Genomic DNA, 26,523 nt, shown 5'->3' on the forward strand with positions numbered 1-26,523 from the left:
TCAATACCTTGAATTCAAAAATACTGAGAAAAAGCCCCGGGGATGATGCAAAGGAAAAAAATGTCAGCAACTGTGGAACTATATCCTTTAAAACGAAGCAGCTGTGTTACATCACCTGTCATGACTTCTTGACAATGTTTCTCAAGAAACAAATGACTTGACGAGAATATGAGCATTGCTACTTACACCAGGAACTGCTCAGTTAAAGTTTGAGTCAAGTTTTCACTTAAATCAATATAAGCCAAGCCACTGATTTGGCAAGTGTTTGATCAGCTGCTACTTCCTTCCTTCCTTCCTTCCTTGGAAAAAATCCCTCAGACCACACCATACAGTATTTGTTTTAAGAGAAAACCACTGTATATTCACTGTCATCAAAGAAGGAAAAAAACTGATCTTTTATTTGTAAATTCTAGTTCTTAGACTCATCACATGTCACCAGCACTATGATGCAGAGACCGCTGAGCCTGGTGTAACAGCCCAAAGTGTGTGTTTATGTATCAGCTTCCAAGCCCTCATTTACAAACCAGATTAGGGAGCCTAAACACTGTAGCTCTAGATCCTCTCTGGAGAGCAAGGCAGTTCTACCCAAGTAAATGGAGCATTGCTGCACTCAGACAGCAAAATATTTGTTGATACACATATCTTTGAGAATTAATAATGCTGTGTTCAACTCCCTACAGAGCTGGCTGAGAAACATCTGAATTTCTCCCAAAGATCATGAAAGGAAAGTTGGCAGCAAAAGTGCATGGGATGGTTTGGGGTTTTTTTTGAGACTTGCTACAAATTTGCATATTAAAAATTCCTTAAAAATAGATGAGATAGTTACAGTTTGTCACTGTTGCACTTCAAAATAAGACAAATTCTTAAAGAGTTTGAGTCTTTAACAGAAGTTATTAAGAAAGCTGAAAAATCTTCTTTTGATGTCAAAGCAGTTTTGAATCAGCATCACTCTGAAATCAATACTAGGCAACAGCTGAAGACTGAAGTCTGGAGGGAAGCAACCAATACCAGAAAAATCTTGAGAGACTAATTTCAGGTACTCTCAAGTGCAAGTTTTGAAAGAGGTAATTTTTCTGTGTGTAGGACTGCCCTGACCAAGGGCAGCTTTCAGCCAAAAGCCACTGGTACAGAAATACCTGCAGTGGTTTGCAACTGGTTTGACCAGAATATCACTTTGCTTTTGAGAGTCTAAGGTTGAATGAACTAAGGAACAGATGAAGATACAGAACCTGGGATTGTGTTCGCGTCCCCAGGGGTTAAGTGAGAAGCAGGGGTCTGACACAGGAATGTTTGCTGCGTTTGTGCAATGCTACAACAGGGTGATACTACATTTCTGTGTTTGAAGTTATTTACCCAGGGAAGCGAGGCCCTTGTTCCAGCAAGAGTAACACTGACAGAGGCAGGCTGTACTTCCCCAGCTCTCCTGAGAGCACAGAGACAGCACAGCAAAGAAGTAAAACTTATCAGAGAACAGACACCCAAACTGGTGCCTCCCTATCGCCACGTCTCCCGTCTGTTCCGCCAAAGTGTCTGGCACCTGATCAAAGTGTGCACTCTCTGCACCTTCAGCATCAGATTCCTCCCTGCCCCAGTGACCCATCAAGTGATCCCTTATTACCAAGTTACCTGCTTGTCATAAAATGTGATGACTTCTTTTCTGAGATAGAAGGGCTTTCCAGGGCTTGAACTGCAAGACAGATTGGTCTAATATCTGCAGTTACTCAGTCTAAGAATGCAATTGCTAATTATTATTTTTAGAAGTGGATACCTTAGAGGAAAATCTGCCAGTGAAATGCCTCTCCCACCTCCAACTCACATTATCTGTCAAACATAGCAAGTATCTGGATACGTATTTCAACAGTACCAGACAGCAGTACCACACCAAGGGCCCCACAGGAGCAGAAGGGTAACTCCTTTACACAATAAAACAAAGCTACAAACACCACCAACATGGTGGTAAGACAACTCTTCAAATGCAAACAGTGGAGCAAGTAAGAGTTTCTAAATGCTGACACACTTGGGTACAGAGTTGAGGAAGAAGTCCTCCAAGATTTTAGAAAATCCACTGCTGGGAATATCCCTTTCAGGATTTTGGCCAGATTCGGTGACTATTTGTCACTAGTAGTGACTATTCACCTCTTACATATAATTACCTTCACAGGAACTTGGCTACCACTACAGTCATGTCTTCTGTTGGCGTCCACGGGCTCTGTGGTCTCAGTGAAGTAAGCCAGGCTCTGCTTTCAGTGAAACAGTCCTCAACATTTGCTGATGTTCCACCCTAGTGGGGACGGGGTTTAGATTATTAAAATTTTGAAGCCAAGTCTAGTTTACTTAAAAAATAATTAGGGAAAAACATTCAGTCACCAGTCTAAGCTGCAACAGCTTCACTCACATTTAAATCCACCGCACAAGAGCAGGCCAGCAGTGTAACTTCCCAAACACAGCCAGCTCCAGAAGCAGGGCTGCTGGTCACCCAGCCCTGCTTGTCACAGCAGGTGAGCAATAGCCACCTGACCATGTGGAAGAGTCCTCTGTGGCCTATACAGAGAGCAAAGTCCCTGGCACAAGCCACAGATAGCACCAGGCAGAGGGAAATGGCATCACTAAAGTGCAGGTGAGGAGTCCTGCGGGCAGGTAGCACCAAGTGGCTTAACTGTTCCTCTCCTACCTTCTCGGTGGCACATCCAGAAGCAGCAGCAGAAGGGTGGCTGTGTGGGGTTTCCATGGTGTTCCACCAGCTTCTCCACAAACAGAAGCTGCTGCAATGTAGCACAGGACATTTTACACCATTCCCAGGTGGCAAAGGAGTGGTTTTAAAATCCTTTCCTCCAGATTACCCTAGAGTCCCAGGAACCCAGCCCTGAGACATAACTGTTCAAACCACACTGCACCATTTCTCCTGCAGACACCTTTGTGTGGGGTGTTGTGTCCCACAGTCATTCCTCCGGTCCCTTCTCTCTTTCCAGTTACTTTACACCTGCCTAATGCAGATACATAGAAACAAACTGTTTTTATTTTCTTGCCTTCAAGAAAGCCTGATTCCAGCACATCCCCTGCTTCCCATCGCTCCAGTAACACATCACTGAAGGCAAGAGCACAGAGATTGCAGAAAAATATATATATATTTACATCCATAACTGAATACAGTTTTATGTATTCAAATTCAGGAAAAATGCATCACATATACACACCAAGATACATCGAGAGAATACTAAGGGCAAGACACTGCCAACAGCAAGAAATACACAGAAAAGCACAGTCATTGCTACTGTAACGTTCTTCTGGGGAGTGTATTCAAGAGAGGAAACATCTCTATGCACTGGGGAAAGCCAGATACTCGGGCCTATTTTTCTGTGCCAGTTGGTGTGAATCAAAAGTGTGAAACTTTTACTTTAAAAAAAGTGCATGGAATAAAATTCCTTTTTAGCATTCAACTACCCAAATGATTCCATAAGCTCCTTATATAAGCTACATTATTAATTAAAAAGGTCCTAGCCCTGCAGTACACAGATCCAGCTCCGGAGAACACAGGCACATGTTGAAGTCATCCCTATTTAAGGCAGCATTTAAGCATAAACTCAACTTTAAAGCTTATATTCTGTCACACTGACTTCTCTGAGCAGTCTCAGTACACACTTAAAAGTTAAGCACCTGCACAACTGCTCATCTAAGCGAGGATGTGTTCCCTATTTAGAGCTTTAGATATGCACGTGTGTGCTCAGTCTGGACTGGTAACTCCTGCAAGACCAAGCTCCTTCTTTTTCCTGCCCTATAGGTAAAATCCACTCCACACCAGACTGCTCTCCATGGCTGTGCCAGCAACCAGTGGATCCTCTCCACAGCCTGCCCAAAAAAAGGTCAAAGGAGTGCAGCTATATGGGCTGGAAAAGCAACTCAGCACGTGATGTCAAGGGTTGCTCCTCCTCCTCCTCCCCTGAAGTGAAGATATGTCATGCAAAAATTTATATTTTTTTTTGGTAAGAACTGGAATGCATTCCTTCAGTGAAATCTTTAAACTCAGGGTGAGGGGAAGGGGCAGGATCCCAGAATTCATCTTAATGGCCCGTGATATACCCCTGAAAATAGGGGAAGAGATTAGAAGAGCTCTTTGCCTCAGTGCTACAGGGACCCCCCTCCCGGCACAACAAACACACACACGCACACGCCGAGGAGCAGCTGGCTCAGAGCACCCCAAAGCAGGCTCCAAAGTGATCTTACATCAAAAGCACTTTGTGCTGACAGTGGCAAACAAGTGGATGGTGATTTTTTTTTTTTTTTCACAAATAGCAAACAATTTTGCAGTATCTTCCTCTTCTTCCCGTTTACTTTGTGTCTTGTCTTTTCCCAAAGTTTGTTTTTTTTGTCGTGTGTTTGGTTTTTTGTTTTTGTTTTTGTTTTTTTTTACCCGATGCATGGTTGAAGTACTAAAACTTAATCAAATAGTAAATTACACAGTCAGCACCAGTCAGGAACTGAACCTGGGTATGTCAATTGGTTTGTGGTACCCAAATTCCTGGAAGAACGAAGAAAAAATTCTTGCTCCTAAAGTTAGGGCCACATCCATATGTTTCCATTGTCTTTTTTACCTTTACAACTAGAGGTAGAGTCATTTTGTCCAGTATCTAAAACAGCATGATCCAGTTATATTGTTATTACATTAATATACAGTATCCATCTTATCACAGGTATTGAAAGTGCATGGAAAAAGTCTAACCAAGCCAATTCAATGACAAATAACAGTGTACCAAACATCATATAAACACACCCGCGCACCCACACTCACACGTAGTGTATATATATATATTTATAGATTAATTTACAGTATCAGAGTGTTGTTTAGATCCAGTGGCATGTGCAGAAATATCAGGCAGTTGCTGCTTTTCCTTCTCCTATTCTCTTCAATTCTTTATTTCCAAGATGGACGGGTTGTGGTCCAGGATTGCCAGAATGATCTTGTCCATATACTGTCGCAATCTGTAGTTTATCTCTTCCTGCTCTTTGAGGGCTTCCATGAGCTGAAACACAACATTTCCAAGTTACTCCTGAAATATGCTCACTAGTTTACCAATAGTTAGATTTTTGAGCTGTGAAAGGCCCCTCAACCTCTCCAAAGATGAAGACTGCTTTGCTTTTTACGTCGCACGTTCAATGCCAAACCGGCAGAGCTGCCAAGGAGTGACAGAACCCCAGATCCTCCTAAAGCCCATGTTATTTGGGTATCCATTTTCATTTGCCTTCACATAAGTACTACCCCGAATCTGCAGTTTCTTACCTTTGTTTTATTAGACAGGAAAAATGGCACAAATGGGAACAGTTTATGCAGGTCTGTGAGGTTTTACTGAGCCTGGGCCACAGCTGTCAGGCACTTCCCTCCTTTGAAGGGGGAGTGCTGGGCATCCCTTGCATGAGCCAGAGTCATGAGATACACAGGGAGAAAGTCAGATTTTTCTTGACAATAGCAAAAGCCCAATTTGCTTTTACCTAATTAGAGATCAACAATTAAACACCTTCCTTCACAGAGCTCTGGTTCAGCAAGAAACTCAAGTATGCACTTCACTTCAAGGGCCTGCCCAGGAGATAAAAGGCTGGCAGGTCATTCCAGTACACACTGGGTAAAAGGCCTGTCTCAGGACTCCTTTTGATGAAGAAATGGGGAATTCTGTCTGGAAGAAACAGAGCATAAAAGGCAAACAATTCCTTCTAATCTCCTTCACCACTAACCTGTCTTCTTCCCTGGGAGCTTTTATGTATCCATGGGCCTGATCTCACAATCTGTCCTGGAGCTCAGAGGAAGCTACATGAGCTGGACTCAGCCCACAGACAAATGGGCTTCCCATAATATCTTCCAAAGCATTATCAGATTATTAATTGCAAACTACTTACTTTCTTCAAGAATTCAGCTCTGCTACAGGGAATATAGGCAATATATAGCTCAAATTTAGATAATAACTACTTATGGTCATTTCTGAACGAAACTTATGTCATACTATCACAATACCCTAAAACTGTAAACCAGTTCACTGAGAGTCTCATAATTCCTTTTTTTTGAGAGAGAGAAATGGGAGAGTTATATTACAAGGAGCATCCCAAAACACTGTTAGACTTAGGGCAATCTTCCAACACTCCTGAACTCCTATCAAAGCAGAATTTCTGTTGTTCATTTGTCAACTTCAGATAGTTCAACCTTGACAGTTAATTACACTGCAAAACGCTTATTCTTGGATGTAGTACCTGATTAAAAGAGCACATTACCTCATCTCTTGATGCAGAATCAATTTCAGCAGCCAGTGACTGGGCTTTTGTTTGCGTTGCAAAGAGATTTTTAGCTTCATAAAGACTGAGGCTTAAGATCTGTCCATTAAGGTCATCATTTTGGTCACGAAGTTTCTGATTCTCCTGTTTCAGGAGGATGAAAAGACAAATCGCTTTTAAGTTCTTCCAACAAGGTTTCATTAAAAATAAGTAATATTTTAACATCATAGGTAGTCTGAGTGACACGTGGTGAGGCGGCAAGTTAACAGCAACTCTCTTACCTCCAGTGACAAGTCCTCCCTGCCTGGATCACAGGGCACAATTCACATTACTGATGCAAAGAAGTCCTACACAGATGCAATGTGTGTCTCATGCTTGTGATAAAGGGGGGACAAAACCTAAAGGCAGTGTGCTGGGGTTGCAGCTGTAGGCATTTTCCAAGGCAGCCCCATACATTTCATGTGGGTCAAGAGGCCTTTTCTGCTCACCTGCTTCAGCCGCTTTATTTCATGCTCCATCTCCACCTCCCTGGTTTTGGCGTTGAACTCGCTCACGCTGGATGAGGAGCTTCTCCCACGCCCAGGGCGCTCACATTCCAGCTTGTACAGCTGCAGGTGCTCCAGTTCCTTCCGCAGGTCTTCGATGAGCTGTGGGCACGCAAGGAGGTCGTGTATCTCCAGCACAACCCTGCACAACCATCCCCCCTGCAAACAGCCACCTCTGTGCTCAGACAAGCACCCTGTGAGTCTGGCTGAGGCCAGAGTCCTACAGCACAGCCACCTGCTCTTCTGTGGAAGCACAGCTCACTTACACCACTGCAGAGATGGAAGGGGCTCTGACTGCTAACCTTCATGTCCCTAAGCATAATTGCCCTAGTATGGGAAGTGTTAGGGCACACATTTGAAGCTGCAAGTACTCAAAGAGTTGTAAACCCTTTGGGTCAGGGATTGCCATTTATATTCTTGCAGTGTTCATCACCCTGTTCATCACCCTCCCACAGAAACACAATCCAGCAGGACATTCCCTGGCTGTGCTATTCTCAGTGCTCATCCTGTCTGCCCATTCTTTTTCAGATGGGTTTCCATGCAGGTGAGAAGAGCCTGCCTGGCCTTACATCCCTCTTCACACCTACCTCCTGTGTGGCTTCCCTCTCCTTGTTGAACTCCAGCCTGTTCTGCCGCAGCTTGTCCATCATTCTCTTGTACAAATCCATCTCATCCTTCAGTCGCAGACTCGTGTCCTCCAACCTGTCTGACATGCGTTGCCTTTCCTACAATAAACGGGGAACTCCATAACCAGCTTGCAAGTGCAGGAGAAACCCTGAGTTTTACGACATGAACCTACAGACACAGCGGGTCATAAGCTGGCTTGTGTCCTGGGGCATTCCTGCCTCTAAATGTTCCAATTCCATTAATAGTTTAAGGAAGAAAAATTTAAGAAGCCGGGCCAAGCACCGTATGGGTTTTGCTCTTACACAAATGAAATTGCTGTTAAATTGCTCAAGCACTCAGGGGGGGTTTGTTACCTCATCTAATCTCTCCGTTTGGGATTTCAGCCGTGTGACAGTGCTTTTCAAATCACCGTTTTCTTCTTCCAGTTGCTGAACCCTGTGTTAATAACAAAAACCTTACAGCAGATATCTCTTCAAGACTGCAGACATGCAAAATAGCGTGCTCTAAAAAGCCATTTCACTTGACAGAAAGACCAAACACAAAAATCTTTCTAATCTTAGCACTTTTTAACGTGAGCTTTTTGATAGTTTGTTTTTAGGGCCCAAAACACCACACTGACCCCCAGATTCTTGTGCTCCTAAAAACAGGTACCTAAAAAAATAAATCAAGTCGGAAGAAACAAATGTTTGCTACAGCTGGTCACAATTCCCTCCTTGAATCCATGCCAAATATCCAGCTAAGCTGCCTACATGGGCCACGTGGATTAAAGCATTAATGTAAGGCATCCTCCCAGCTTTTGGGCTTTAAGACACACAGCTGCACAGCTACTCTACTGACCTGCCAACCTGCCACCATCTGTGCACTGTCTGGTGGTAAACAGCCTACATTTACGTGCAAAGTAAAAATGAAGACAAGAGAACCTTGTGCTCTGTTCTGGGTGGCACCAAGGTGTTTGTTACCTTGTATTCAGCAGTTCGATTTCAGTGCCTTTCTCTTTTTCATACTTGCTGTAAGCTTCTCTATGTCTCTTTATCTCGTCTTCCAGGGTCTGTTCTGCTGATGTTTCTTGGTCTTTCAATAGTTCCTCTAGTTCATGAACTCTAAGGAAATCAGATCTCACTTCAGTAAGAGCTTCACAAGTACTTAAAAAATAAGTGTGCAACTTCACCGCCTCCGTCTTTCTGGTCCATTCCTTTATTTCATTCTACTTCACCCTCTCTCTTGGCATTTAATCTCTCCCAGTATCTCTCCTGTATTTAATCTACCCAATAAGCACAGAATTAAGTAGTACTGGTTCATCTATTATTCTTTCAATCTCAAGAAGCTAGGACTACAACCCAGCCTTATGCTCTTGCTACATGCAAGAAAAAAAACCAAATCCAACCACCACAGTAACCTTTCTCACAGCAGAAGAGCTTGCTCTGTGCAAGTCAGTAACATCTCTGTTAAAGACACCAGTTTGGAAGGCCTCTGCTTGCTCAGAATTCATCCCTATTGCACTTGACTTCTCAGATGAAGCCTTATTTCATCTGTCAGCATTAAGGAAGGAGACTTGGTCATACTCTGCAGGTAGAGATGTTCCTTCCCCACAATTGTGTTCTGGCTTTGCTCTGACATGGTAAGGAGACCTGGCTCTGTGCCCTGTTACCTGTGAACTAGCTGTGTGTTCTCTTGTTTCAGTTTGCTCTTCAGGTCACCATTTGTCAGGCTGTCATTCTCCAGTTCTGTCACCTTCTTCTCTAGGTACGTTACCTGGAACGGGAAGTGGAAAAAATGGAAGAGTTTGACTCTCTCTTCAAACGCTCCTTCACTGCTCCTAACTGGCATTTAGCTATCTACTCTTTTTTAAAGGTGGCATATTTCCTGCAAAGCCAGCAGTGAAATTAAGCTCTGAAATTCTGGGTTCCCCAGATCCAGCATCTTCCTTGAAGGTGATCAATGCAAATACACCCCAAGGAAGTACTAACACAATGCCTGGATCTGTGCTCGCACAGCTCTTACAATACTGGGAAACAAAGTCGTAATATCAATGGAACATCAAGGAAATTCTGAATGAGGTACTTCAGATCAGGGGGCACTGTGAGCAAGGAGTTCCATCCATTGGTGCAGGTCTGCAGCAGGATTTGGTTGGGTCCATTAATCCCAAGGCACACAGCTTCTCACCTTTTCAGTGATATCATTGTCACAGGAGTCTATACTGTCTCTGAACAAGTCTTCTGTGCTGCCATTGCTGCTGCTGAAGTTACTGTTGTGGAAGAGTTGTCTGAAAGATCAGAAGGATAATTACTTTGCTTGATGAGGAGAGAGGACAAAGAGTCTGGTTGAGACTTTGAACATCCGATGCTAAAATCTGTGCAATCATTTCAGTGACAATTACAACTGTTTAAACACAAGTCTTACAAGAGACTGGTAGCTAAATGAAGTCACACTGAGCACAGTCAATGACATTAGTTCTAGGGAGTGAGCTCTTTGTTGCTTTTGATAGGATCTGCCACCAGCATTAACATAGTTTAAAAAATACTTAAGTCTTATTCACACTATGTACTGAATTGTACTTGCCTTATTAGAAATTTTAAAAAGGTCACCACTGCACACTGGTTGGTGCAGTTAATCTAGAAAATTTCATAGAGTAAGAATTTTTAAAAAATATAAAAAAAGAAATCCCAAGCAGTTCCCACTGTAGAATAGTGTCAGAAATACGTAACACTGGAGATTATGTAAAATGTTCCCAACCCTTCCAGGCCTCCCCAGCCCAGGGCTGGTTCATTCAGTCAAAGGAAGATGACAATGCTGTATGTCTTCTTTAAAGGGGTGCTCTTGTTTTCCTTTGCATTTTGGCAACAACAACAAGGCCCACATTATGAGGGTTAAAGAAGCAATACCTGGACTGATGGAACAGCAGTATAAAGGAAGAAAGTTGGCAGACAGGGAAGCAACTATCTATGTTTTTAAGAGCTCTTTCCAGTTCAGGAGCCTGCTCCAAGCCAAGTATTGGCTTCTATGTTCTTTAACATCCCTACCCAAACACAGGCCCCTTTCCTTGAAAACTTATCTTGGCAAATTTTTGTTTTCCAAACTTATTCTTAATCTCTTTTCCCACTCCCACTTATGGAATTGTTATGACTGATTCCACAAGTATTCATGGAAAAGTTGAAGACTCTTACCTTCCAAAAGCTGTGCTTGATATTTTCCTGTTAGGGCTATATGGATACAGAAGGAATGATATAGGAATTAAATACTGATTTGATCCAATTTTAATTGCATAATGAAACAGAATATTGACTATTTTAGCAAAGTCAAAACATGATTCTGTGAACAATATTCTTTAACAACTTAACCAAAAGCTGCAGTTACTAACAAATGCAAAGATGAGTGAAGCCACAAATTACTGTGATCATTAATAAGTCAATTTGCAAATACTGTTATGTTTAGCAGAGATTTGTCAGTGTAAATCAGAGCAAAACTAACATTAGAAACACCACAAAGGGACACTAAGTTAGTGATGAACTAGTGATTCCGGATTCCCAGTTTTTAGATGATTTTATAAACAGTTAGTTTATTCTTCCCCATAATGCTTCCCAGTTCAGCACAGGAACTGAGGTGCTTCCCATTTTCACAGCTCCCTTCTGCAAGCCAGGGACTGGAATTATCCAGACAAAGGGCCACACTGCAGACAACAGCACCAGAACCAGATCAAAATATCCTGCAGCACCTCTCCATGAGAGGATGTCACATCTCAGCGTGCACAGGCACAGCTCTCTGCCAGGGCATTGCTCTCTTCCAGCCAGGCATTCACAGCCTCCCTCACAAAATTCCCAGAGCCCTGGTGGGTCACGCTCTGGGTGTTGGCAGAGCCTTGCTAGGGCAGGAACACTGTTCATGTCAAGTGCTCCACTGCTGTGCCACCGACAGCGCAGTGTGCTCTGTCCCAAGGACTGTGCCAACAGGCAGGACTCATGTTCAGTTTCTAGGGGGAGCCAGAATCCCACCAAACAATTGCCTTCAAAAAACCCTGGGTGATTGTTGCAAGCACTTTCCAAGTGCTCAGCACAGCTCAGAAGGGGATGGAGTGGCAGAGATGTAAGGAAATTTCCTTACAGAAATGTAAGGAAAGAGCTGAAATTTCCAAGAACTCCAGAAGTAACTTCTGCCATAAGAATTTGTCATTTTTCCAAGTTCCCTTGAGGATTAAAAAAAAAAATAAAATCCCATAGGAACAAAGTACCTCTGCTGACTAGTAGCTTTAGGAGAGGTGTATGTAAGGTTATATGCATTAGCTAAGGATCTGCAGATCCCTCCTTCCCACCTGGAGAAAGCAGTAGTTAACTGTAGATCTGCACTAAGCAGCACAACAGATCTCACTTCCTGGGAAAAATTCCTGGAAATATCACTCTCACTCTGCAATCAAAGAGCTCATTGGTTAAAATATTTGAGTTTACTAATGCTGTCTGCACCTTAAGTCAGAAAAATAGCTACTAGCTAATGAGGAACAGCATTTTGGTTCAGGTTAGATGTCAAACTCTAAATTTCTTACTGTTTTCTAAGGACAACACACGTGTAAGACAGAATGGGATACAGGAAAGGAGAGGGTTCTCTCTCCCTCTCCTCCTGCTTCTAACTGGTGCCATTTCCAGGGGGCATTGCCAAAAGCAGTGCAATAGGCTGCTTACCTGTTTGCTTTCAAGTTTTTCAGCCTGGCTTCCAAATCGTTGAGGAGATTTATCTTTTTGCAGCACTGTGAGCAGTAAACATCCAGTAACTCGCTGTTATAAACATGCCTCATTTTTCGGGGGGTTTGGCCAGCGCTGTTTGCAGGAAAGGAGAGATGTTACTGGCTGTAGTGACCAACTCACAACTGGCTTTCCTCTTGACTGTGTGTCTGCGTGTCAGAATCACAGATGAGGGACTTGAAGAATCACCTCTAACCACAGTCATCTAATTCAGAGCTGATGATGGAGCATTCTGGCCTTAGGGCAAGTCTACCTGTCTGAGCTGAGCCTTTCCAGAGGACGTGGTCTGGGTGTCAGTGCAAAGAACCAGTCTGGGTGACCAGAAGAATAGCAAAAGGCATACAGAGTCCACTGGGATGCATGTAGCAAAGGCAGCTAGATCACTATGTTCCACCTCAGCAATGCCCTCCTCTCATCCTGCCCATCTTCCCATTAGAGCCTGGCATGCAAACCAAAGAGTCTCTTCTCCAAGAGAAAGACAGGAAGATGAAAAACAGAGTGGCTGGGTAAGAAGTCACACAAAGCCCCTCAGATGGTAGGATGAAAGGAACCCTGGAATGAGGAGGAAGGGAGAAGTGGACACAGAGGAGATAACAGTAGCTCTTGGCATGATAAAGAGAAAATAAATTCAAATAAAAAAGAGCAATCATGGCATGAAGTGCACTGAGCCCCAGGAATGAGAATGGAAAGGGCTGCACAGACCCAAGGAAGGAGGGGATGAAGGATACAAGCCATCCTCGTGAAAGGGCAGAGGAGAAGGGTGCTGGCTCTGCATGCAGGACAGAGGTGGCAAGGCTGGACTGCAGAAGTGCTGGAAACAGAGGGGAGCACGTGGGGCTGCATGCAGAACAGAAGGATGCAGTGAGCTTGTCCTGTGTTAGCCATGAAGCACAAGACCTTCGTGTGCCGTTGATCCAAGCAGGCAAATCCTAGACAATCTCCATGCTCAGCTCTTCCCAACCCTGCTCCCCCATTCCCCTGCCTGGGGAAGGACTGTAAAATCTGGAACTGACTTGGTCACAGGACGTAAGAGCTGCAGAGACTGAGGTCACAGGCAGGAAACCAGTGCAGTGCTGTGGCATTTCTAGCTCCCAACAGAGAGCAGCTACTTGCTTATGATAACCCCCTGTCCGTGGGCAGCACTTCCCCTCACAGCTCAGTGCTGAGGATTTGCAGTATCAGAACACCAAAGAGAAACAGCTCTCCTGTAAATCTTCTCTCCACTGCATCAGGGCTGGTGCACAGTGCTAAGCTGGTTTCCATTGCAGCAGATCCCTTCCAGTACTAGCCCTGAACTGTGAATTATATTGTCTGCAATACAGTGCAATCTCTAGAAGCAAAACAGCCCAGTTATTTCAACAGAACCCAACGGAGGTTATCAGAAACAATATATTTGCTCAGCTCTTATTAAATGCAGTCTGTCAACTGGAGGGCAGAAAATGAAGTGATAACATTTTAAGGTGAGTCTGTGTAACCAGTGTAAACTCTGGTATGGTCAGAGAAGAATAAAGATTAAAAATTGTTTGTTAACGAATAAGGAGCAACCTGGAAGATACAGATGAGCCAAGGTCAGAGTAGGCGTTGGTTCTGGTCTCATCATCAGGGCATGGGCTACTGGGAGTAAAATCCACATCATCTCCTTCCCCATAATCTTCAAACTGTTCTTCATTACTGATCAGAGAGGCGGTAGAGTAAGTGGAGAGGTCAGATGCTGCAGAAGGGTTGTGAGGACTTGACCTGAAACAAGAGGTCAAAACATCTCGAAGGCCGACTTTGATAGCACCTCACCTCACATGGAATCTTCCACCTTCACAGCCTGTCCCCTCACTGGAAGTTGTACCCCGCTTACTTTGTGCCAAAACCCTGAAGTGCTAAATGCATCTGATGTGCAATGGACACATCGTGCCCTGAAAGGCACGAGCACAGGTATCTACAAACAAGCTGCTTGTGAGACAGGTTTGGATCAACACAAACCACTTCACTTTAAAGAGCACACCCTGATGATCCTCAGTCACCATTTCCTAGTGGGGACTTCTGCTCTGAATGCAGACAACTCCAAAATGCATGGGGTAGTGAGAAGAACACGTGCAACACAGAGGCTGTCGCTGTATTCCATAATCAGAGAGTTTTCCAGTAATCCCAATAAACCCTCTCCCACACCCCATGAGTTCCAGCCACTCTCTTCTGTGTGGTCAGAAACAAACTTGAGCTCACCACAACACCTGAGAGTCACTAAAGCTACTGATGTGACCTTCCTTCCATCATGACAAATTGTGTCTTTCAGAGCAGATAAGGACCACAAGGAGAGGCTGCCTAGCTACCAGAGAAGCACTTCAAATAATGCCCAACAGGCAGGAATGGCAGGACCCTGTGACCTCAGAGAGAGAGGGCACAGAGGTAAATAGATCAGCAGAGCCAGGCACCACAGGAAAGCAGCTGGCAGAGCAGTTTTGAGCACATCACATCTAATAAAACAGAGCAAGTTGGCTGCAGAGAGGGCACAGTGTTCTCCTGCCCAGAGTCCAGACTGCCCTGCAGCCTCAGAGTGCACCTGCCGAGGCAGAGATTCCACACAGGTTTGCTCAGCTCCCACCTCAGTCAGGCATTCAGAGAGAAGCCACTGAATTCACATACAAGTTCTTACAAACAAACTTCTCCCTACAGAAAACCCACCTAGAAGGCCTGAAGTAAGATGATTCACTTGTGGAACCCTGGCTTTGCCCAACACATTGCTCTTCCCACTACAGAGCAGAATCCAGGGCCTCTGGAATACAGACAGGCACTGATGGAATCTGCTGGCACTTTGTGCAGATTGGTTCAAGTTTTCCACTCCCTCTGCCTCAGTGCACAGTGCCTGCACCTTCAACTCCACCAGCTGAGCCACGGGACAGTAACTCCCAGCTGATGGTTCTACAGCAGCTCAGCAATATTTCCTCCTATGTTTTTTTTGAGTCTGCCTTGAACCTCCCAACCTCTCCACAGGGAGATTCTTTTTCCTGTAATACTACACTGGTGAGCTGTAAACAAGAGATGCACCAGTGTTCCTTTGGCAAGCACTATCTGCATATCCCTTCCCTCCAAAAGCAATTAGCAGAAGAGGAAGCCTGCCAACATTTCAGATGTATGCTCTTTTGTTTCTCCCGTTTTGATGAGATCCATTTATAACCTGCAACTCATTTATCTAACTCACATTAACAGAAATTAGGGCAAGTCAAGCCTGGCACACTATTAAAGGATGAAGATAGGAATACTCACACTAGAAATAGATCAAACTTATCTAACAAGGCTCCTTGGCTGGGGCATTAGTGAGAAGCTCAACATCTATTCGTGAAGAACTGCTGTGCCATGTATTGATTCGTTTTTGGGGGATCTCATGATCTGTGTAACTGCAACTGCTGTTTGCATCTCAACATAGTTACACCGAGTGAGCTTGGGAAGAAGCTCCTCGTAACACCTCCAGCAGGACTGGAGGCCTAGGAATTGCAAAGCCATTTGAAAAGAGTTGCTAAAAGCAGATGATTTCCCTCATTCTAATGCTTTCTGAAGGAAACTTTCGTGTGTTTGGTGTTTTTTGTTTGTTTGTCTTTTAAAGCTATCTCCTGCTCTGCATGAAGCTTCACAAGTGTTTTCCCACAGATTTACCAAGGCTGAGGAGGCTTCAGAGGATAAACCAAGGTCTATCAGTAGTAGCACAGTAGCTCTTAGTAGTTCCTGCCTGCCCTAGAAGGAGGGTACAGGATGCACAATGCCTTTCCCACCCCCTTCACAAGAGCCTGACTGGCACAGCTGGAAGGAAAGACTCATTTCAAACCCAGTACAGGTGAAAGTCACTGCAAGGATGGGGCTTTGGAGAACTGGGAATGGCAAGCAAAGGAGACAAGTTTGATAAAGAGCTGATGAAAACTGTAATTATCTTGATAAATCTCTGAGATTGCTTGGGCAAGTGGGAAAAGGTCAGAACAGGTAGCTGAGAAATTCAGGAGGAGGGTAGGAATGAGGCTGCACAGGGAGCACCTGAGGAGGCCCAGGAGAGTGAAGGAAGACTACCTTAGCAATGAACAAAGCTCAGGAGACACAAGTCAAGACGGCAAGCCAAAAATAGGGAAGACAAGGCAGAGGCTTACAAAGCAAGCCCAGCTGAGCTCTGTCCTGTGGTACTGTGTTAACTCAGTTCAAAGCAGGATTAAATCAAGTTGGGTCCTTTTCCCACCCCAGTCATCTTTAACCAACGCTCCCAGGGACACACCTGGGAAGAGTCAAGTTAGGATTACAGAGACACTGGTGTTAACAGCAAACTATGGTTACACACACACATGCCAGCACACCCCGTGTTAAACACCATTTACTACTGAACACTAAAGGTTATGGAAATTAGAAACACAAAGAATTAACTTGGTACATGAAGTTGCAAAGCAAATCTGCAGAGCCCACACTGCCAGGTAACTAGATGCACAAAAGACTAAAGCAGCATTCCTCATACTGAACTGCTTTGCAGGAAGTATTTAATTCCAGCATGTAAAGCTTAAGGGAACACAGAAGATCCTAAGTTTTGAGGGATGCTAACACAGTGATCCATCCTGGAGAGACCCAACAATGCTTTCACTTCAACACACAAGTCCTGTGAGTGCTCACAGAACATGCCAGGAGCCAGGACTGGGACTACCTAAGCAGACCTGGACATCCATCTCCCTCACACTGCAAATGGATGTTTAGTCTCTCAATCCACCAGACATCCTCAGCCTCCCACAGCAGGGATTAGTCACACAGAGGCTCCTTCCTCCCTGGCACATGCCTTGGAACAGAACAGAGCTGCTGCCACGGGGCAAAACCAGCACTCACTTGTCCCCGGGCAGGAAGAGGCCCCCCAGGACACCGTCCTTGTCCTGGCAGACGTCAGAGGCCTCCGAGCTCTGGGCACTCTCGATGGCACTGTCCATGTCAGACTCATGGTGAACCTCCTGCTGGGCCAGAGTCATCCCGTCCTCATCAGGGAACAGCTCCGACTCGCTGTAGGCGCTCTCGCTGTCCAAGTAGGCACAGTCCTGGAGTTCACCCCCCTGGAAAGAGAAGAGTTGGGAGTCAGTTCAGATCGCCCCTTAAGGCAGTCAAGGAGATACAGGAGAAGCAATAACCCACTCTCTGGCTGCCCTGGTAAGCAACAGTGATACTGAATAAAAGCCATAAAACAACAAGCTGACCTGCTTTTACAAAGCCAGTTCCTGCAGGCCCCTGAGGTAGCTTGTACCTTCCAGAGGGGCTCAAATACTGTCTCTGACTCTTACATGGGAGTAAGGGTCAGAGGACACAACACTCAGGCGTGAAATGCAATCAATTTTGCCCTAATTTACTAAAAAAATGCACTTAAAGTAATAAATATGCCCCAAAGTTTTATAACAAAATGAGGCGTCCTTTGAAAGAAGATAATACACGAGTCACTGAGAGTTAGTCCTGTGATTAATATTATAGATTAAACAAAAGCAAACCAGATAAGCCTAACAGTTTACTCTGTCTTTGAGGATGCACAAAAATATATAAGGTGAAAAAAGAGTTGGCAGGTGTTAAAATGTTTATGGTAAGTCATGGTGATAAAGATTTAAGAGAGCAGGAAAAAAAGAAAGACTGAAATCATCTGTTCCTGCTTCCTGGAACCACATGTCTTGATCATGTATCAACTAAAATAAGACATCATTCTCATTAATGCAACTCTTTGCTCTTGCTGTTTGTCCTCTCCCTCCCCTTCTTGCCCCGTGAACACTCACAACAGCCAAGACAAGCTGGGTTCTATTTGCTTGGCCCTGAGGGACAAATAAAAATTCTTAATTGAAAAAATAAAGGCGAAGATTTCACTCTGTCCTTTGATAAGCAGCAACACAGGGTTGCTTTGACAATTCCCATCCAGCATGACACAAATAACTCAAAGGTCCAGAGCGAGTCCTGCAAATGCTCTGACTCAGAGCTTCACTCCAAAGCTCACCTGGGAGCTCCACAGGCAGCCTGACCATTGAGCTGCTGTCAGGAAGTGAAGACAATCAGGTATTTAAAGCTCAGTTCACTGGCACAAGGAATGGAATATTTCATTCAAGGATATAGTTTAGGCATAACTGTCATCCTGCCCAGCTCCTCCCCAAGGAATCCCAAGGCACTGGCAGCCTGGCACCACTGCCAGCATCCCCTGCCCTTCTGCTGAGCACCTTCACTGGGACACTGCCACAGTGCCACCACTTGCCACAGCTCTGCTTCAGCCTCTGGACACTCCTCTGCAGGAACCAAGGAGGCTTAAAGCCCCTCCTGCAGAACCAGAGATGTTCTGTGCTGATGACACAAACTGTTCTCAGCGTCTTTTTCACTTCATCATGACAAGAGTCAGGCAGAAGCTGCAGCTTCTGAAGATTTGCAAAAACTCCTATTAGAAATGCAGGTCTCGCCGTCCATTTTTTCCCTGAAACACCAGTTTATATAACTGTGAAACCTCCCAGCATATGGAGGCTGAAAAAATTCAAAACAACCCCACCTGCTCAAACCTCATTAACTAATGAATACCCGAGCAGGGAAAAGCACAGCACTGCCTGCTGTGTTTGAACCTCCAGGTACACTGAGAGCAGACACTGGATGCTTTTCTAGCTGAGCTTTCAACAGGTCTTCCAGATGAACAAGGAATGCCAGTGAGACACTTATACAATAATAACCACACGTGTAGATGCCTTTTCCCACTGCTCTGTGTCAACCTTGTTACACCTGAAACTTTCCTTAGGTATCACTCAGAGATGTCCAAAAGGATATTCAGCCTTGGTTTCTGCCATGTAGTCTCTACTGAAGCCATGCTGACTCATGCAATCGGATTTATAGCTCTGAGCCACAGCACCTCAGCACGGTCACAGCGCCTCATCCACAGGGTGGTTTGGCAGGTCAGACCCCATCCCTAGAGCCTGTCCTGGCCCTGCCTTAGCCCCAGGTTCTCCAGCACATCTCACCTGCACCTTGCACCATCACAAGCAAGCAGGGACAATGCCACTGTTGCTCTTTGAAAAGTACCTTGGGATCTACAAACAGCACAAGCAATAAGACCTTTTTAGTAGGTGCTGAAAAAGCAAATATTGTTAAGAGCAATTAAAATGTTTCAGAAGTACCCGGGAGTGTTTGTTTATCTAACATTTCCCCGAAGTTTCCTCCCACACGCTGAGCCCCACAGGCACAGAGGTCCCATTTCTCCTAACAAATTTAATGCAATAAAGCCCTTGACTGCTGTTATGGAATTGCACCAGCTGGTAAAAGTCTGATCCAGGCGGGAAAGAGAGTAGCAGGGAGTACACAATGGATCCCTGAAGCTCCCAATTAGCACGTCTTTTTCAGAGGTTTTGGAGAAGTCTCTGCTTAAGCAAGTTTTTATAGCAGGAAAATCTCACTGGTATTAAACAAATTAACACAAGAAAGTAAAGGTCGAGAAGATCGGGAAAGACTCCCTTTTTGCTCTCCGTAGGTAACACCACACATTTGCTTTTTCTAATAATAGCTGCCGAGCTGCTCTTTAAAGAGTCCATTAGCAATTAAATGTGCAGTGTCATCTGTACAGGCTGAGGGCTCATTTCTCTTCCCTGTCACTTTGTGGCAACTTAACCTTTACACATTTACTTGTCTGAGAGTGCTCATCCACAGCTCCAGCACAGGCTGCACTGTTCCCAGCCTGCTCAGTACCAGGGATTCCTTCCCAAGTGCAATTGTTCTGTTCCTACACTTTTAAGTCCCGTGAAAAAAAAAAAAAAAAAAGGGAGAAAAGAAATGAGCTTTTGGAGGCGATGACCCATTGTAAGACTTGGAACCCCTTCTGGAAGGAGATCCTCCCCTTCTGCTGATCCCACCCTTGAGCTGAGGGGAGCTCAGGGACTGATGGGGACTGGATAAATGAAGAACATGGGCCAGCCAAGCTCCTTGGAGGAGCTCCCCCTCAGCTGCTTCCTCGAAGAGGGGGAAGCAGATCCCACATCCCAGGCTGCCAGCCCTCCTCAAACCTGGCACCGACCCCACACCCGGCACAAACAGAGTGCTCAGCTGCTTTCTGAGCACCCGGCAGCCAAATCACACCCTGAGGACCCCCGGCCCTTTCAAAGCAAGCAGCACCAACAAACAACCCTGCCAGGAAGGCTCAGCTCCAGCAGCTGCATCAGCTGCTTTTCCATGCTTTTAAGTGCTCGAGGTCCACCTCCAATCGGTGCCAACGCCATTTCAGCAAGATGTACAGCAACCAGGACCAGCTCCTGTGCTGAAACCTGTTCTCTGTGAGCAGGAACTACGTGCTTTGCTATTAAGTTTTAAGAGCTTAGGGGTGTGGAATCACTACACCCCTAATAATGCAGTGTTCCAGGCACAAGGATACCCGTAAAGCACGGAACAAGGATAACACCACTGAGGTGTCTCTTCAGCTCCTCGGTGAAACCAGCCTTCAGTGCAACTGTCACAATTACACGTTGAATTACAGGTTTTCCTTCTGTGGCCTAAATAACCAGCAGGAGAACACAGACAAAGCACCTTTAGAACAACTGATACAGGTTCAATAAGCCACTACAAGACAAGAGGATCAGGGCATGTCACTAGCAAGCAATATACAGGCATCCACGCCTTCCTGACTAAAGCTGTAAGTTATTTGAAGCTGCAGTTGTTCAGTGACCATGGTTTCTCACAGAACCCTACTTTCAATGATGCCATGTAGCACAAGCTGCTTACAGACCACACCTAAACTGCTAAAAAAAAAAAAAAGAGAAAAGAAAAAGAAAAGGCTGATTGCACACCTTAACCCCTCAAATTATTCCTTCATAGCTTACATATCTACAGTACTGCAGGTACCAAATTAGAGGCTGGCAAGAACAAGTGTTATTCGGGTAGGCTTGAAAGAGCTAACTCGAGTTTAAGGAGAGTTTAAAAAGTTTAACTATGAAGAGACACTTCCAGCCTGAGTCATTTGTTTCCAGTGCACATGTCATTAGCCCAAACCAGTATGAGAATGATGCCTTGAATATGAATCACTGTGGTTGTCATTCTGCTAGGCAGTTCCCTTTGTTGGCTGAGTCAAAAGAGATAAGTTGCTGCTTATGATCTTGGAAGATTCACATTTTAAAAAAAACCCCAAACAAAAACCCAGCCCCAAACGCTAAAATACCACCAACACAACGTAGCTGTGGGTAGGTTTAAACCTGCAAGTGCTTTGCACTTTATCTAATGGGATGCTCAAGATAACTCCAAGTGCTTCACAGGCAGCCGGCCCGACTGCTTGTATAGCAACTGTTGAATATTCAGCAACAGTTTGCTCTATAGAAGCACCTGCTGCCCAGAGATCCAAGGCCACTTCACAGAAACTAATGAATTCCCTTCCTCGAAAGAGGCGATTGTGTGGCTGCATTGAAGGCAGATGAGTAAGCCCAGCCTGCCTTTGCAACAGCAACCCCAAAGAGAAGCAGGAGCCAGAAGACAGCGATTCCCATGGATTCCTTCTGATCCTTGTGGGTCACGAAAGCAGCGTCAGCACTAGGTGGGTATGGGAATACAGCTCTGCCTTGCCCTGCAGTGACCTGACTGGGCTTTCCCAGGTTGGAAGCAGTCCCTAAATTATGCATATAATACAGCTGAAAGCTAGTAACTTGGCTGACAGACAGGCTACATGACATGCCTACATCAATACATTCACACTGAAGAGCAAGCCTCATTAAAATTCACTCCTGTCACAGCCAAATCACCAGCACCCCTGACATTTAGACAGCTTCACAGTATGACAGAGGAGACAGGGAAGAAAAGAGCATCCAAGTATCCCACCACTGTGCAATTTGATTGGTAAGAGCTGGACCCACCACACACAACCAGAAACAAGCAATGCCACATGCACATCAGCCGTGGCACTTCCCTCGCCAGGATCGTGCCCCCAGCCTGCACTCTGACAACCTGAACCTGCTGGGTATGGGGCAGATGCCAGTCTGAGTCCCTGCACCCTCCTCATTCACTTTCTTCCCAGCAAAAACGCAGGAAAAGTCACTTCACCACAACTGGAAGGGAAGAGGTGCCACGTGGAGGTGTGCCAGGCTTGGTGGTCTCAGATGTTTGTTACTTACTGTTGCACATCCATCATAAGAGAAAATCCAGGCTCTCTCATCTTTATTTAAGCAGCCACTGCATTGGAAGGCAAATATTCTCTTAATTACTGGGTGACAAAGAAGGGTGTGAAGCGTTTCTCGCTAATGTGTTTTAGAAACAGCCACTCCTCTACAAACATTTGCATATTTACACCAAGTGGCCCGTGAACTTTTTTTAACGCCCAGGTTCTCCCCGGCATATTTCCCTTCCCTTTTCAATCGTCAGGCAGAGGTGGGGAGGTGCTGATCTACCCTTTGATCTCACGGGAACAGGAGAAACCGCGGAAGAGGAAAATGTAGCAGCACTGAGCGAGACCACACGTGGGCGTCTGCAGCCGTGATGTGAGCGAGCTCTCGCCCACGACTGGCTCGCTCTCCCCCACATCTGGCTCGCTCTCCCCCACGCAGCTGTGGCCGTGCACAGGGCACAGCAGGGACTTCTCGCAGGTAGGCTGCTGGGGAGGCAGGAAGCCACAGAAACTGCTTCCATCTCCTCCTCCAGCACAGAAGAACACCAAGTCTCCCCACATAGCTGGGAGGATAAAATCTCTCAGAGTTCAGCACCAGTGTGCAGAGCATGGTTATTTTACCAAGCTGTTCAAATAAGAAGCTATTTTAGGGCCATGGGTTAGTTTGCTCAATGCAGTAGCTTCCTCTGACTGTTTTGTTACTCAAATCTAATATTTGAAGTTCAGTTTATAGCAAACCTTCACACACTCCTGCTGTGGGTATTGGAAGGGGCAATTTATTCCTAAAATCCAAATCCAGGATCGAGTGCTGGACAGAATCCTGGAAAGCCAGTGCAGAGTCCCCAGACACAGGGCAAGCTCTGCCTGTGCTGCAGTGCACTGCCAGCCTCTGCAGGATAACATCTGTATCTCACACAATTGTGCAATTCAAGGACAGCAGGTTCTGACTGAAAGACCGAGCTTCAGCTTCTGGGCTGTTCCTGCTGAAGCACACGAGCAGAGGGCACAGGGGTTCTGAAAGGCTGCTTTGTGCTCTGGCTGGGAGTTCAAACTGACGTGCCTTTTCCAAGGCAAGGGAGAAAGGGCGTGTGCAGCCCGGAGCCAGCCAGGGAACGGCAGGAGTCAGGAGTGGTTACACTCTGCTACCTGTCACTTTAATTGGCCGTAATAGAGATGCCAGACCTCATCATGCACAGGGTCCAGATCCAAGCACTCCTTTTCACAGGTCATTGTTTATGCTCTGAAAGTTTTAACATTAAAAGACTTTAGCAGACTGCTAATTTGATCCTCTAAAGAAAGTTAAAAAAAAAAAAAAGCTCTTCCCTTTCCTTTGAAGTTGTGTCCCATCACTCCCCAGGCTGCTTCCCACTGCTGGACTATCATACACTCATCAGCCATCACTGGAGGCTCATCAAAGCAAGGAGCATCCCTTTGCAGATGAAAAAACCATCCTAATCTGCAGCATTAGGAAAAAGAGTACTTATCTTCAGCATGAACAGGGCCAGCACATCAACCACAGAGTTCAGAAGGAAACCCACCACATCGTTTGGCACCTTGTTCCAACGTTGGTTAGGGCACATTTAGCTCTGAGCTGCAAGACAGTTTCCCTTCTCTTTGACATCCCCAGTGGTGCAAAGTGTCACCATGCTGGTACACCATGAGCATGTCACAAACACCACTCAGGAAACTCCTAAGGTGTCCAGCAGGAGCAGAGACAAGACCTAATTACCTAAGAAGTCTCTGGTACCACTTCTAGAGTGAAATCCTTGTGACTGTGCACTCTGCCAGCCCGCTGCAGACTGATCCCAGGGTCCTTCCCACACAGTGAACTGCTGGGACAGCCCACAGCAGGTACCCCCCTGCCCTGGGACAGGACACCCTGGGACAGGACACCCTGGTCTGGCAGCTCTTGTGTTGAAATGAGCTGTGAGCAATTCAGCATTGCCTCTGCAGCATGTGTGGGGGTGCTGCAGACCTCGGCTTATAAAAGCTGGTATGTAACTAAAAAAATTATTCATATTTGCTTAAAAAGATCTGCGCAGCAGATAATAAATGTGACATAATTAACCCTCTTGAGAAGCCTTTGCCTTCAGATGAGACAATCTCATTCTATTTTTAAAAAGTCAGAACAGCAGTAACAGGGAGGGGGGATGGAAAACGTCAAACTCTCACCAGGGTTGGCTGCCTGGGACTGATGCTCAGACTTGACCTTATTGAACCTGTCCCTGCTGAACCTGCCCCTTTCAAGGCCAGTGAAGGCAGCTCTGGTACACTGTGGGCAGCAGCATTTACCACTCCTTTGGCATGGACACTCGGCAGCAAAATTAGGGAGGCTGCTGTGCCCTGGGTGCCAGGTGTCACAACATCACTCACACAGCAAACACAGAGCTGCAGCTGAAGGTTCAAGGCACCCCAAAGACCCCAGTACAGACCAGTCTTAAGACCAAGGGTCAGAGCTATGGCCAGATTACGTTATTTTGAAGCAATGCTACAAGTGAACACCCATACCATGACAGGGAGAGCTGGAGGCTACTTCCAAAGAAATGTCTTTATTCTAAGCCTAAAGCAGAGTCCAGCACTCGCCTCTCAGTTCAGTTCCCTAATTAAGCAACTCTGTAGTTACAAGATGCTCTTTGTAACTGGTGTTTGCTGCTCAGGAGATAACTCAGCTCACACGCCAACATGTTTTCCTTGACAGGCCTCAAGGTCACCCATTGGGTGCTCAGTAAATAACAAAAAAAACTTGCATCATCTTTGCCCGGGGGTGCTGCAGGCAATGGGTAAAGAGTTCCTTGAGTTGACTTAGTGCTGCCCAGCCCAGTGGCTGGGTGAGGAGAAGGAGGGTATTCCTGGCACCTCCAGAGCACCATTAGGCACAAACAGCGTGAAGAACAGGAAGAAGCCGTCCCAGGCAGGAACAGCTCTGCCTGTGTCTGAGCTAATTATTTACAGGAACGCTGGTCAAATTCCCATCCCCCCAAAGAACTTGGCAATTATAATATTCGCGTTTCTTTTCTATACCACTGCAAGTCTGGCCTCCAGCAAACACAGGGAAATAAAGCCATTTAAAGAAAAACAAAGAAAAAGAGATGTTTGCCTCACAAATGATATTTCTGTCTTGCCACCCACCCAGATTAGATTACACTGCAATCTCCAGAGGGGAGGGATGCTGGGGAATGGGAGCAATTTCAGACCCCAAGAGGTAGAGAAACATCTCGAGTTTCTTCAGCACAGTAAGAAATCCAGCCATGCCTGATAATGAGTGGTTTATGTTGGCAAGCAGAGGGAAAGCATTAAGGATGTGGCTTTGCTCTAGTTTATACAGAAACACTTCCCAGAGCTCATTGGTCACTGAATGCAGACAAGCCTAAAAGGCAATTTACTTCACATTTAAGAAATACTGAAGTAGCTCTGAAGAGCTCCTCATTAGGAGGAGGAAGGAGCTGCAGGACCTTGGCTGCTCTTCAGCTGGTGGCTGGGCAAACCACAGGTGAAAGTGTCTCTGCTGCAGGAATAACTGCAGCCTTTATCCAGCAAAGACTGTAAGCACTGATTTTTTAAAAAAATTTTCATCTCCCCATCTAGACAATCTCTCACATACCTGCTCTTCTACTTTCTTACAGTGAAGTGAATGCATTAATTGCAGAAGGGCTGCCAAGCACATCACTGAGCTCCACACGTGACAAACATGAATTAAGAACCCACTTATCATAAACTCTGGCTCAGTCAACAAGCTGTGTTTTTTAATACAGTAAAATACACATAAGGCAGGAGATATTTCTACCCTTGGACCTGCACAGACAAAGCAGATGGGGACCAAATAGAAATCATTTATAAGAACATTAATTTGCACACTGAAAACACGATTCAAAGCAGAGCCATATGCAGAGACCCCCTACTACTAACCAGCAGTATTTGCTGCAACACAGTGCCCAAAGCACTGTTTTATGTTGTCAGGAAGGACTCACAGAGCCTGTCATGTTCAGTGTAGCAGTCAACCTACATGACTAAAGGAAGAACAAAAGGAATGACACACTACTATGCTGCAATTCAGAATTTAAGGGGTCAGCTACCCAGACATGGCGAGCATTTGAGAATATTAATGTTTGGATAATGGTTAATTCAACAGAAACTCACCATTAGTTTTATAACCATTTAAAACATTTCACTAGGACACTATTCAAAAGACCGAGAGTTAAGATCAAGCCATGCTCAACACATGCAACAGCACTGGTTAATCAATAACTGGAGCAAAGTGATTCCATTCCCCATGCTATTTTGG

The 26,523-nt window shown here is 45.3% G+C and overlaps 1 protein-coding gene across 5 annotated transcripts in view; it reads right to left on the bottom strand.

Annotated features, from left to right (window-relative positions):
- Positions 1-1,588: 1,588 nt before the first annotated feature.
- Positions 1,589-26,523, bottom strand: part of RAB11FIP4 (RAB11 family interacting protein 4) — a 113,253-nt gene continuing 88,318 nt past the window's right edge. For 2 of the 5 annotated variants that reach the window (XM_017812114.1, XM_017812113.1), the window contains exons 2-13: positions 16,997-17,214; positions 13,703-13,894; positions 12,098-12,232; positions 10,592-10,627; positions 9,591-9,690; positions 9,076-9,179; positions 8,387-8,527; positions 7,781-7,862; positions 7,388-7,525; positions 6,744-6,902; positions 6,256-6,399; positions 4,756-5,018 (exon numbers count right to left, since the gene is read on the bottom strand). In XM_017812114.1, coding sequence (XP_017667603.1) covers positions 4,902-5,018; positions 6,256-6,399; positions 6,744-6,902; positions 7,388-7,525; positions 7,781-7,862; positions 8,387-8,527; positions 9,076-9,179; positions 9,591-9,690; positions 10,592-10,627; positions 12,098-12,232; positions 13,703-13,894; positions 16,997-17,133 — 1,485 coding nt within the window. In that variant the 5' untranslated portion in view covers positions 17,134-17,214 and the 3' untranslated portion in view covers positions 4,756-4,901. Of the gene's footprint in view, positions 5,019-6,255; positions 6,400-6,743; positions 6,903-7,387; positions 7,526-7,780; positions 7,863-8,386; positions 8,528-9,075; positions 9,180-9,590; positions 9,691-10,591; positions 10,628-12,097; positions 12,233-13,702; positions 13,895-16,996; positions 17,215-26,523 lie in introns of all 5 variants that reach the window. The other 3 variants (XR_001874266.1, XM_017812111.1, XM_017812112.1) reach the window with 3 other exon arrangements.

This window comes from Lepidothrix coronata, unplaced genomic scaffold (assembly GCF_001604755.1).
Source record: "Lepidothrix coronata isolate B3197 unplaced genomic scaffold, Lepidothrix_coronata-1.0 Scaffold34, whole genome shotgun sequence".
NCBI classification, from domain to species: domain Eukaryota; kingdom Metazoa; phylum Chordata; class Aves; order Passeriformes; family Pipridae; genus Lepidothrix; species Lepidothrix coronata.